The sequence below is a fragment of the Drosophila innubila genome, assembly GCF_004354385.1.
Source record: "Drosophila innubila isolate TH190305 chromosome 3R unlocalized genomic scaffold, UK_Dinn_1.0 2_E_3R, whole genome shotgun sequence".
NCBI lineage: Eukaryota > Metazoa > Arthropoda > Insecta > Diptera > Drosophilidae > Drosophila > Drosophila innubila.
Genome location: NW_022995380.1, coordinates 6261721 through 6274807, shown reverse-complemented (window position 1 = coordinate 6274807; position 13087 = coordinate 6261721). Strand labels below are relative to the sequence as shown.

Below are 13087 nucleotides of genomic sequence, written 5' to 3'. Positions count from 1 at the left end.
ACAAAGGGCAGAACCACACTAGGGATTGCATATGAATGTAAATACGGGTGTGGATGTGTATATGGATGTGGAAATTGGTATCTGGGCGCAGCATGCGTGTTTCCATCTACTTCAAAGTTTATCAGCGACAAAGGCAGCTGAAAAACTTGCACAAAAATGTTGACAGCACGCACCAAAATATTTGGGCAGCTGAAATGTAATGTAATATGCCAAAAAAATATAGTTGATTGAACAGACGATCAAGCGATCGCCTGACCAACGTAACTAACCATATGCTGTCAGAGAAAGATACACAGATACATCAACATCAACATCAAGCATCTGAGAGGTAAGCAGGAAGGGAAGCATGCAACTCATTTGATTTTCCCTGAACTGCGTATCACATTACGTTAATAGAGTCCATTTGTGTGTCTCGGATCAAGGCTTGTCTTACACAAGGTTTTAAATTAAAAGAGCCACAGGAGAGGAGCGGAGAGGAGGGAGAGCAACCACCAAGCGATGTCAGAGTTGTGGAGAGGTCACCACACCCTGGCTCATAACTCATTTGAACCCAAGTCAAGCGGAGTGCAACTCGCTGTACAAAACTCAAAACTCTACCAAAAAATAAACTCTTTTGTTTGCGTTGCATTCAAAATGAGAAGAAGAAAAATATAATAGAAAATACAATAAAAGCAGGAAAAATCTAAGACAATAAAAGTGAGGCAATAAAAAGGCAAAAAAAATGTTGAAATAAAATGAAAAACCAGTTGGAAAAGCCGCCACGATTTAAATGTCTATCAATTATGCTGGTCTCCAGCAATGTTTCTTTGGTTCTCTTGAGGTCTCTTTAGGTCTATTGTTTGGCATTTTCCACTCGGCTGGTTTTTCCTTCGCGTTCGTCGAGTGACAATTGTCGCTAGTTTTCGCGTTCGCGTTCGCATTCGAGTTCGCATTCGAGTTCGCGTTTTTCTCAACCAGTTTGGGTGTGAAAAGTAACGGACTGCTTTGAGATTTCCACAAGTGGGTCAGTTGTAGCGCAAGTACGAGTGGCAAGTAACATACATGCATAGGTGGCAACTTGCCGTGCCACATGCAATGCTCAGAGGCTAAACGTGCCGCTTGCCGGGGACAGGGACAGCGACTGAGATCGAGATCGTGCAACTGACCCACTCACTAACTGGCTGAGCATGCAACGCGCTCGTAAAGCCGCAACTTTGATTTATGCAACATTGCCCACACTGCAACTGCCCCAGACAGACTCATACATATAGTACTCCAATATTCACATGCATATATCATCTTCAAGCTGTTGTCGCTTTTCGGCTAGCAACAGACTTTCCCTTGACTGGCGCAACCCTTTTTCCTCCCGTCTCCCCGTGAATTATGAGCTGGACATTGGTCATTTGAAACGGGCCAGCTGGTGGGTCCGCTCCTGGTACGTCAACTGAGCAACCAAAACACCTTTTTTTACTTAATTGCGGTGGTCTGCTGGTCTGCTCTCCTGGCTCTCTGTTATCTATGCGCTTAGAACTGGACACTCCTCAGACGAATCCACTGCAATCCGAGGCGCGTGAGATTTATGAGCCCCCAGACTCGAATCCGAACTCAGACTCAGACTCAACTATTGCAATTAAGCGTGCACCAAAAAAAAAAGAGTCACGTAGGGGACTTACACATACATACATATATATGTTCATTTACGTATGTGTGTCTCTTCGAAAATAAAGATAAATGCAGCAAATTAGCACAGCAACAACAGCAACAAAACGGGACACAAAAAATAAAACTATAATTACAAGCAGGGAAGATGATCTTGTATGAACCGGAACAGTCCCGGATTTATAAAGTGTTGTATGGTTTCTCAGACGGTTCAGGTGCTCCATAAGTTGACCTAACATTATCATACTTGTCCTACAAATAAGATATATATTGAATTTATATAACAGATTAGATTATATAACAGATTATTTTATATATAGAAGATCAACATAGCGTTATAAAATTTATTAATAAGTTAAAGGCATATTTGTTGTCTACCAATAAATAGTAAGCTTTCAATTAAATGATTGAAATTCAGTGAAGTTTGTTTACCATATATATTTTAAATAGAAAAATAAAATATTTAAAATGTATTTAAAGGAATATACTGTTGTGGAATGTTTTTAAACATTACTTATAATGAATCAAAAATTATTTAGAACCTTATCAAAAATCAAGTTAATGTTTTTTTTCTTAACAAATAATGGGCATTTTATTACGAGACATTTAATGAGTAATTTAGTAATTATCATAAATATATCACAAGAAATAAAATATTTAAAATGTATTGAAAGATAATACTATTGTCAAATATATCTAAATATAACGAATGGTACTAATTTATAATCAAAAATTCTCAAAAATAAAGTTCATGGTTTTTTTTTAAATAAAATAATTGTTAATTTATTACGAGACATTTAATTTGCAATGAGTAATTTAGTGATTATCATAAAAATTTCCGAACAAAAAAATATTTAAAATGTATTGAAAGCAGAGATCACAAATAATGATTATTTTCGATTTTTTTTAAATTCAAAAAATTAACAACAAGGAAGAAAGATACAAGAAAAAGAAAAACTCCATAATGATCGTTTAAATAAAATATTTGCATTTTCGCTATGATTTAAATTAATTGATTTTGATGTGATTTTTATTTTTTTTACTCAAAAATAATCATTGTCATTGAAGATAAATCATGAAGTAATGATTACATGAATTTTTTTAAAATAAAACTTATAATGTTTACCTTCAATTTGAAAGACAATACCATAGTCGTAAATATCTAAATATTACGAATGATGCTAATTAATAATAAAAAATTGTTAAGAAATTTGACAAAAATAAATTTGATTTTTTTTTAAACATAATAAATGTGTATTTTATTACGATAAATTAAATAAAATAACTGTATAATTGGCAGTTATTTAAAATAGATTAGTTTATTTTAAACAGTTTTATATTTATTTCCCTGTCTGCCAGTTAATTTGATAAGACCCAAAGCTCAGACTTCTTTCCCAGTGGAGTCAGTTTACCCTTTTGTTGAGACAACGATAACCACAACAAGAACGACGGCGACATCGACAATTCCGGTCTATGGTTTTCGGGAGCAGATGTTATTTTTTGGCATCTTCTTACCCCACCATAAACCCCCATTAAAAACAAGAATTGCGTTCTCTTTGAGCCCGGCTGCAGCTCAAAGCAAAACAAAAACAAAACACGCAAAAAACAAGGGAAAATAAGAGGAAAAAAAAGCAAAGCACTTGTTCAGCTTGAGCTGCGGCTCAATAAAATGTTAAAGGTGCGGAAGCGGGAAGAGGGAAGCGGAGAGCGGTAAGTGTGCTCCGGCTGTGCCTGATTCAGGTTTTGCTTTTGGCGCAAAAATTTGCTCAACATTTGCAGCAGGTATTCTGTTTGTGAGTGTGTGTGCATGTGTGTTTCTCTCGGAGATCAGCAGCCGCACAAATTGGCGCAAAATATACAGATGCCTCGAAAAAAAAAATGCAAAAAAAAAAACAGGAGAGAGATGTGAGCTGGATATCTCAGCTGTGCGCAAAATTTATGATCTTGGCATGTCTCTGACAGGAGATGAGGGGACTGTTGACTGCACTTTCCTCATAATTGCGATTGCAGCGCCCAGATGCCGCCCCACGCACTATAAATAGACTGACGACGGCCCTAATGTATCTGCTAGATACATTTTATGTATGTATCTGCATGTTATGCACATGAACATTCTGTATGCTCGCTTGCCACGTGCATGTTGTAATGCAACCCGAACTCATTTAAGTTCATTTAATGAGCTCATTTATTAATTAGGCGAACATGACGTCAGCGCACAGCAACGGGACACAGATACAAGCGAAAGAGACAGCCATAAATCGAGTGGGACAGCAAGAGAACAATACAAACCCTCTGACATTTGACTTTGTCTTTTTTTTTCTCCGACTCGCGTGCCACAATTTCAGCGATAATGTTGCCTCATGTGGTACGTGGCCTATCTATGCACTCATTTATTTAGACACAAGTTCCGATGAGACACACAGCATGTGATTTGCTGCAACGCAAGCTGTTTTTAGCGGAAGTTGGCCACAAAAGTAGCCCAACAGCAGGCCGATCACGTAGCCACCACCGCCAACTGAGCAGATAAAGATACATATTCGTAGATACTTGCTTGTCCATAGTCCACAAATCTAGCGCTGCGTTGCAGCGAACTTCGACAACAAATTGAAACGCATTTTCATGAAAAATGACGCATCCGTTTTACGACTGCCATTCCAATTTTCACACATTTTCAAGAGGGATACTTTCTATTTGTATTTTTTTTTTGGCGCGAGGGTTGATTTTTGCATAGAGAAATAATGATTCCGATTTCGACCTGTGCCCAACCCCAAATCTCAACCCTTATTGTTGCAGTTGCAGTGACAGTTGCAGGTAGGTTTCCCAGTTGGGCAAAAATTGAAATCCTTTTGCCAATAGGCGTCGCCTTTGTCTGAGTTCAGGCACTTAAGTGACTAATCCCTGGCCCTGAACCTGGCCTTTCTCTGCCTCTGACCGTGGTCCAAAAAACCAGCTGTTTCAAGCTGACTCAGCAACATCGCAAATGTGATACACACACATACATATAAAAATACATACATACAAATTTACAATCGTATTCATCGTACGTATTTTCTATGTCGCTTTCAAACTGTTTTCACTTTCGTTTTTGGGCAACGCTTGAATAAGCGCCTAGAGCGCGAAAGTGTTTTTGTTTTGTTTTTTTTTGTCGTATGTTTTTGTAGACACGTCTCAACAATTAGTCCGTTTAATGCTGCATGAAACTAGTTTTGACCTTGAACTACGGCTTGAACATCATCAAAACATCAACCAACAACCCTAATGTAATACTTACAAAATTTAGAAAGAAACTTTGTACGTTTTCAAGCATTTTCATAGAAATCAAAGTTGTTAAAATTGTTTTTTTCCCATTACAAACCCGGCCCAGAGAAAAGCTTCCGATCCGGTAAGCATTCGCATATTAGGTAAAAAGTTAAAAAAGGTAAACAAAAAATTATACCTTTTTTTTAATATTTCCTTATTTTAAAGATAGCATTTTGTAAATTGTTTCTGAACTTTTGTTAAAATTTTCTTGATTTTCTGTTAGTTTTGTAGATCCAAAGGGATGACAAACCTAAAATAATTCATTGAAATTTTCACGTTTATTTTATCTAATTTCGAATTTTGAATTTGCATCAAATTATTAATTTATTGCAATGTTCTTGCACTTTGCAATTTGCATTACGTTCATTTTAAATTTAATGTTAAGGTTCTGTTACATAACAGATGTACAACATACATTTAATCCGTTTACAGAAGCTGATGCGAGCTCTGGCTACACTCTCCGCTTCATTAATGTTATTTAGCCATGACTCTCTTAGAGCACGCATGCTGCTCTCTTTGTCTGTTATATGCTCACAGCAGTGTTGACAAAGCGGCGACTTTTTAAACAAATTTGGCTTTTTTAAGACCAATTTGTGAGGCAAAATTAATAAAAGCGTGCAGCGGTATTTCTGACTCTTTCAAAAAGTCTGTTGCTTTTTCCACTATTCCTAATTTCTGAAAATTTAATGCCTGGCCTTTCTATTAAAATAAAATGTCTGGGCTCCATAAAAATTATTTCGACTCCATTTTATCAAGATAAACTTCTAGAGGATTTTCTATATTGATAAATTGGTTTCTTTTTGTTAGACAATTTAGCTTCCAGACGGTGGTGAAGTCAGCTTTATTTTTAACAGCTGGTAACACTAGTTCTGAGTTACCTTTACAGAGCTCTCTACGCTCGGTTAAAGAGAGTTCGCTGTTATTCGCTTCACATTCTGTGCGTTAACAGACGCAGCTTGCCTATAAAGTAAATTCTGTTGTTTACATTAATCTTGTTTGAACGTTTGAATCGTACGGACTTTCCGCACGGGTGTCGTGTTTTTTTTTGTATGTTTGCGTTTGCGCTCGTACAACCTGAAGCAATAAAAAATACATACAATTGAATACAAAAACAGTGCTAATAGCAAATTGAACAAATCAGTGCATTTCACTCGCAACAGATTGCAATTTGCAGCTACACATATGCAATTTGCAATGCTCTCTCAAAAGGTACGTGACTTTGCCGCTACCTGATTTTGAGCACTCGTGTGTGTGTGTTTGTTTGTGTTTGGCAACCAAGAAATTGTACAAAGAAAAGTTCAAGTGAAAGCTCAACACCAAAAAATAAAAGAAAATAAATTATAACTTGAAGAGAAAAAAACAAAAACAATGGGCACTAGATATCAACTCAATCCAAGTGAAAGAAAGATACATGAAAGTATGTGGTTCACAAAGGTGGCACCGGTTGCAACGGTACTCTCGCTGCATCCCCCACCCCCGCCTGTCCGCCCCGTAATGTCCTCGCCCGCCATCCGAGGCATTCGTCGCAATCTCTTTGGCAGTCCTGGCGATGGTGAAGTTGATGCAATGTTAAACTCGCAACAGGAGAAACAAATCGACTATGTTAAAAATCGTTATAACATTGATTTAGTCTTAGAGGAAAACTGCAATCAACAGATCTCGATCTCAGCTGTGAACAAATGTGACAGTGCAAAGAAACATTTTGGAGCTTCAATGCCATATGCGCGTCTGCAAGGCATTAAACGTAAGTTTATTTCATTTATCAATTAATATATTTATAGGCATGTTCTACAAATCGGTAATAGCGCTAAAGCAACCCTGAAAATAAGCAACCATAGCTTTCAAATGTCTAAAAAATTTGTGTTAGATTTTATATTTACTGAATTGAATTTTACTATTTTCTATATTAAATATAAATGCATAAAATAAATATTTAGTAAATTTGTTAAATTAAATAATTTTGTTAAAAATGAAATTGAATTCAGTTAAACAATTTTTTTGACTTTGAAAAATTTAAATCTTAGACATTTAAGGAAAACCTATATTTCAAATGGTTATTTTAAAAAGCTCTTGAGTTTTCTGAACACAATTTTAAATTGTAAATGAACAACTAAAATCATATATCCCAATCAGGAGTTGTAGTTGTAGTCACCTGATTTCTGTCCATCGGGGGTTGTGTGTTCTAACCAACCCCCGTCAATCCGCCAACAATGTGTATCTTGTATCTTTAGCAAAACAACCCCCGTTGACGTCACATTTGTTTTGTTTTTGTTTTGTTTTGCCGTTTCTCTCATTTTACGCATTTGCATTGCTTACTCATATTCTCCTCTTTACTTATCGCTCAGGTGCAGTGCCCCTTAAAATGCCAGATATCCAAAATTCAATAACCTTTCGCTTTATATTTATTACCCTATTGCAATATTTGCACCACTGTGTTTACACTGGGCTGTGGTTATTGTTAGGCTTTGTTAATTTGCGCGGCAAAAAATCATAATTTGATTTGAGTCTCGTGTTTTTGTAGTTTTGTTTTGATAGTCGTTTGTTTTTTTTTGCGTCGTTTCTTAACCATTTTTGTGATACGTGCAAACACACACACTCTCTCTCTCTCTCTGCTTGTCTCTCTTTTATTTATTCACTCAAAGTTTAATTGATCAACGACTTCGATTTCGTTCTCTCTGCTTCGCACTACTTTTCGTAGTATCTGAAATAATGCAAAGTATTTGCAGTTAATGTATTTGTTGTTTGTCTCCAAAAAACCAGATATAAGAAATCCAACAACAAAGTACTGAGCATAAACATAAAAAAATCACAAAAACAGAAAAACGATTGAATAACAACTTTGACGTCGCGACGTTGACGTCGACGTTGGCGCTGGCTGCGTAGCTCAATTGACAGAATATATTTTTCCCGCCAAAAAAAATATCTTGTAGATGCGAAAATATCTAATGATTTAGTTTGTGCATAAAAATAACACTGAAATGAAAGAAATGTACAACTGATTGCGTCAGTGAAACGCAGCTGCAGCTGCAGTTGGCAGGCAATTAATCGAGAGGCCTCAATTAAAATGGAAATCACTGTCAACGCTTTGTGTTGTTGTTGCATGAATATGCATAACAACATATACATATAAATCCAGATACACATGTACGTATACATGTGCATGAAAACAAAAAATCCGAATCAAAGAGAAAATTAAAACTTGGCACACGCCTGCGAGCGACTGTACGTTGATGTTGTTGTTCTTGTTGTTGCTGCTGCTTGGCAGCCGCACCCACAACGACAACGACGACGACAATCAAAAACATCGACGTCGACTCTCTTATACACGCCTTGTCAGCCCACTCACACGCTCTCACATGCACGCAAACACACACATAACATATTCGCACAGCTACAGTGGCAGACAATCGGGCAGGCCATAGTCTGATCGTAATTTGCTTTGCAAAGAGAGCGAGCTGCAGAGAGAGCAAGAGAATGAGAGAACGTAAACGTTGTTCTTTGCTGCTGTTGTTTGTTTCCATTTCCATTGGCACACGCGGGTTTATAGAATGTTGTTTTCTTTGAGTTTTGGCGCGAATTTGTGATTTTTATTTTTAGTTTGTCTCCACTGATAAGCATGTTTATATGTATGTATGCGTGTGTATTTGGGCATCTGTGTGTGGTGCGTATGTGTGTATGTGGGCTGCGTATAATGTTGTTTTTCAAAACTCGTCGTGAAGGTCACGCACTCGTTACGCGTAAGTACAGCAGCGTCGGTGTCGGTGGCGGTGTTTGTATCTGTGTCTGTGTCTGCGACTTGTGGCAGGTCCAACAAATTGTTGCGTCAGTTTTTGATGCGTGAAAATTTGGGGATTCGAACATTTATAATATTGTAATGTTCTATTAATTATAATAACAATTTTAGAAGATTTTTTCACTTTTTTTTATCGAATAAGGTTCTGACGTTTAGAAATGATTTATTTAAACATGATCATTGATAAATTTGTTTATTTATGTACAGTTGCATTGCTCTAGCCTCAATAATTTGCATATTTACAATTACAAACATACAACTTATTTATATTTAAATATATATTCAGAGCATTTAATTGTTTTGTAAATTAAAAAAGTTTATCATGGATACCACAATGTATCAAGATTAAATATATGTTCACCGTTAATAGTATCAAAAATCCATTTTATCTGTATGCATAAATGTATCTTTACCTTCTTATTTGCTGGAAGATTCTATTCATATGTTTATAGATACATTGTATGTAATTACTTTCCCAGAAATTAGAACTTGATTAAGTAACTTTATACAATTACAATTACAATTATAATTACAACTACATATCTGTTAAAAGTTTTGCTCTATTTATTTTCTGTGTGTGTGTATGTGTGTGCGTGTGTGTGTATCTCATGTACATTTGGAAAGTTTTCTTATCGTTATAGTTTATAGTTTTCGCGGTCGCACACATTGTGAAAGACATTTGGCATGTTTTGACCACCACTGTACTTAACAGTTAGAGAGGCATTTGTTTTGCTTTTTTTGTTGTTGCTTGCGCTTTTTGTTTTGCTTTGGAGTTTTGTGCCACGCCCCCGGCCTGAATTATTGGCAGTGGCAGCTAAAGCTTATAATTATGTATGCAGCAACTCTCACGGCCTCATAAATACTCATGGATACACTCACACACACATAAATGTATACATACATATATATGTGCGTGTGTATGTGCATAAATATATTTATGTTATGTGCTTTGTTGGCGTCGTCGTTCTCATTGTCGTTGTCGTCATTCCTGTTTTCATCGTCGCCACGCTACACACACATTTCGTAAACAAAACGCGTTTTGTTGTCGTCTCACCGTCCTATCTGACGCGGATTTCATAAGTTCTCTCTTGCTTTCTTTCCTTCTTCTGTTTGTTGCTGTTGTTGTTGTTGTGGTTGTTGTGTGTTTCGTTTGTATTGTTGTAGAAAGCGGTGTAAGCGCATAATGAATTGGAAAGCTTTGGCAGCCAGCGACACAGCTGCGTGCTCATAACTGTAAATTACAATGCTCGGAATGACAGTGGAACACCTCACCCCCCCGCTCCCAACACCGCCCATTACAGTTGCCACCCGCTCAGTGAAACAACAACAAGCACAGTTAGCCACAAAATGTACATTGTACATGCCACCGCGTTCTTGTGACCGCTTTGAAGTTTTGTTGTCGCTGGTTTATAATTTCCCATAACTGTAAAATGCCTTACAACGGCGTTAGCGACTATTGTCTTCTTCTTTTTCTGCCCATGCATCACTTTTTAGAGATGAGCAAATTCAGTTTCTGTAACATTTAATTTAACTGTCACTGTAATCATTATGTGTTTTTTTATGAAAATGAAAATATAATGATTTTCTGTTATTTATATTGATTTATTTACAATCGGGGGTGTCACAGAAATCTCTTACAATCAAAACTAAATTAATTTCAGTTCTCACATTATCGAATTTGGTTAAAAAACTACACACTCCTTTGCTCTTTCCTAGTTATTTAACTGAAATATTAATTCCGTACTTTTTCTTTGTGCCGGCATATTTAACTAGAGGTTTGAAAGTGATGTTGCTGTGACACACACGAATATAATGATTCATTTTGAGTTATACTTTACAAATCAAATTGTAATCATTAAATTGAAATTTGCAATTTGAGTTTTCTGAAGTAAAAATTAAATTTAAAAAATAATCAATATTTGATGAGGAAAAATTAAACTTAAGAAATAATCGAATTATTATTTGTGTTGTATTCATTTGGTCAAAAATATTGCTTAAGTTTTAAAGTATAACCCAAAATTTATCTTTTTTTTTATAAATTAATAAAAATGCATATCGTAACTTTAAAAGGGGTTTACCTACAGATTTTCACCACGATTTCCATAAATAACTTTCACGATTACAAAAAAATCAAAATTATTATATACAGTCTCTGTAGTGACTTCATCTTTATATATCGATAGTATTCGACTAGATTCAGCTTAGATTCAGATTCAGCTGTATGCATATTAAAGATGAAAGAGTGAGAACAGTCACGACCATTGTCCATCTCTATCGCTCGCTTACAGCTTTTGGGTCAATGTGTTGAAGCTTTTATTTGTGTTGACATCTTCTTCTGAGATGTCAGCTGAAGCAATGACTAACCGATTGAGGCTAAGAGTATCTACAACAATAAGTAAAACAGCAATAGCAATTTTATTTTTGCTGTGCTCATTTGATGTGTTATGAATTAAAGAAAAGCGCTGAAAAGATAACAAATATTCGAGTGCAGTTAACAGTTGTTGTTGTTGTTTTTGCTGTCCACTCTTATGGCACTTATCACAGACCAGGTGCATATATATGTATACATATGTATGTTTACATACAAATATGCATTCATATCTGTGTTCGTTTGCATGCATATTCAATATATTTACAATAAGATGATAAGAGAAGCTCTCTACTTGTGTGTGTTTGTGTGTGTGTGTGTGTTTGCATTATATCGATACTTAGAAACACACACACACACACATTGAATGCAGCTTTGTTTGCTGCGTTTGCAGTTGCGTTTTGTCGTCGCTTTCCCTTTCCCTTTAGCACATCTCTTTTTGAAGGTCAAACGACGTTTGCACTTTTGCTGTATTTACTTTTCACAATTGTTTCTAATTGCTTTTTTCCCTCTTTCTTTTCTGCCATTTGCAGGTACTTACCAGGTACGCAAAGCCAACACTGCAATTTCGAATGTGCCAAAACGTATACGTGATAATATAAGTAGCGAAATGGGGACAAATGGGCAAAAGGAGAAGTATGTGCAGCAGCAAAAGGAACAACAAAAACAACAACAACGCAAAGACGAAGACGAAGAAGAAGAAGACGAAAAATAACGGCAATAATTAATATTTATTATACAAACTTTTATTATTTAAATAATTTATGTTTTTTTTATATGTGTATATTTTTGTTTAAACAAAACCAAGACTTAACAGTCCAAATTATTGCTTAAGCTTTTGTTGCAAAGCACACACACACACACACACATACAAATACACACGCACACAAAACAAAAAAAACAAAAAACAAAAAAAATGTGCCACGCGTGCAGAGCCAAACGTAATTTTTGATTATTTTTATTTGTATTATTATTAGTTATATTGGCAATACGTAAAATGTAATGACATTACTTAATACTATAATTACTTTGACATTTAGCCACAGTTGTAATTAGTAAATATAAATTAAGAATTATTAATTAGCTCGACAAACTGTGCATCTATTAGATACATAGATACTCATGATAGCCCCACCCCCAATACCAATTTCAAAGCGTTCTCAGCGTGTTTCTGGCTTTTGATGCACGCGTGTGCCGAAAGTATTTACAATTTGACATGATCTCAATTAAAACAACAATTTATTAAATTATTATTTTGCCTAAATGTAATTTAATTGAAATTATTGTATTTTAAATTCTACACACTCTCTTACACAAACACACACACACACACTCACTCAAAATCATATATACACACACACACACACAGTTTAACAGTACAACGATTTTGATCTTGTATTTATTGTAAATTTTTCCATTCTATATTGTAAAAATTCGAATTACTTTAAACAAAATCTTCAACTATTCTTCAAATGTGTATGTTGGAAGAAGTAGATAAACAAAAACACAAACTGTGCATATTTCCTTAAATGAAACTATAAATTGTAAAGCTTACACAATACAAAATGAAATTATGAAAACAAAAACAAAAAAACTTTTTACTGTAATTTTTAGCAAAAATGATAAAATTAAAAAAAAAAGAAACAAAAATACAAATGCAAAGTTAAAATTTAAAAGCTTTTTATTTGCCCAAGAGGGCGGGAAGTGAGTGGGAGGGGCACTTGATGGCGTGATTTGCTTGAAGCGTAAAGAAAACTCGAGGCGCCGGAGAAGGAAAAGCAATGAGTCAGCGGAAATCGAAATCGAAACTACAAATGAAGCAATCCTAGACAAGGGCAAACAATGCGATACAGTAAAATACCACTAGCAGCAACAGCTGATTAATTTAGGTATTTAACTGGATAATTACTACAAATCCTGTTAAGATATTCTTCGATATTTCTTCAATCGGCATTAGAAAAAATCTTTTTCTAGTTTAATCGAAGAAA

General features: G+C 35.4%; 1 protein-coding gene across 2 annotated transcripts; it reads left to right on the top strand.

Annotated features, from left to right (window-relative positions):
- The first annotated feature begins 5906 nt into the window (after positions 1 to 5906).
- On the top strand, positions 5907 to 12665 carry LOC117791216. 2 transcript variants are annotated; one of them, XM_034630906.1, is made up of 2 exons: positions 5907 to 6682; positions 11633 to 12665. In XM_034630906.1, the coding sequence occupies exons 1-2, from the start codon at positions 6307 to 6309 to the stop codon at positions 11812 to 11814; spliced, it is 558 nt and encodes a 185-aa protein (XP_034486797.1). In that variant the 5' UTR covers positions 5907 to 6306; the 3' UTR covers positions 11815 to 12665. The 2 variants fall into 2 exon arrangements, with proteins under 2 accessions (XP_034486797.1, XP_034486798.1); XM_034630907.1 differs by lacking the exon at positions 5907 to 6682 and adding an exon at positions 8615 to 8675.
- Positions 12666 to 13087: the final 422 nt, after the last annotated feature.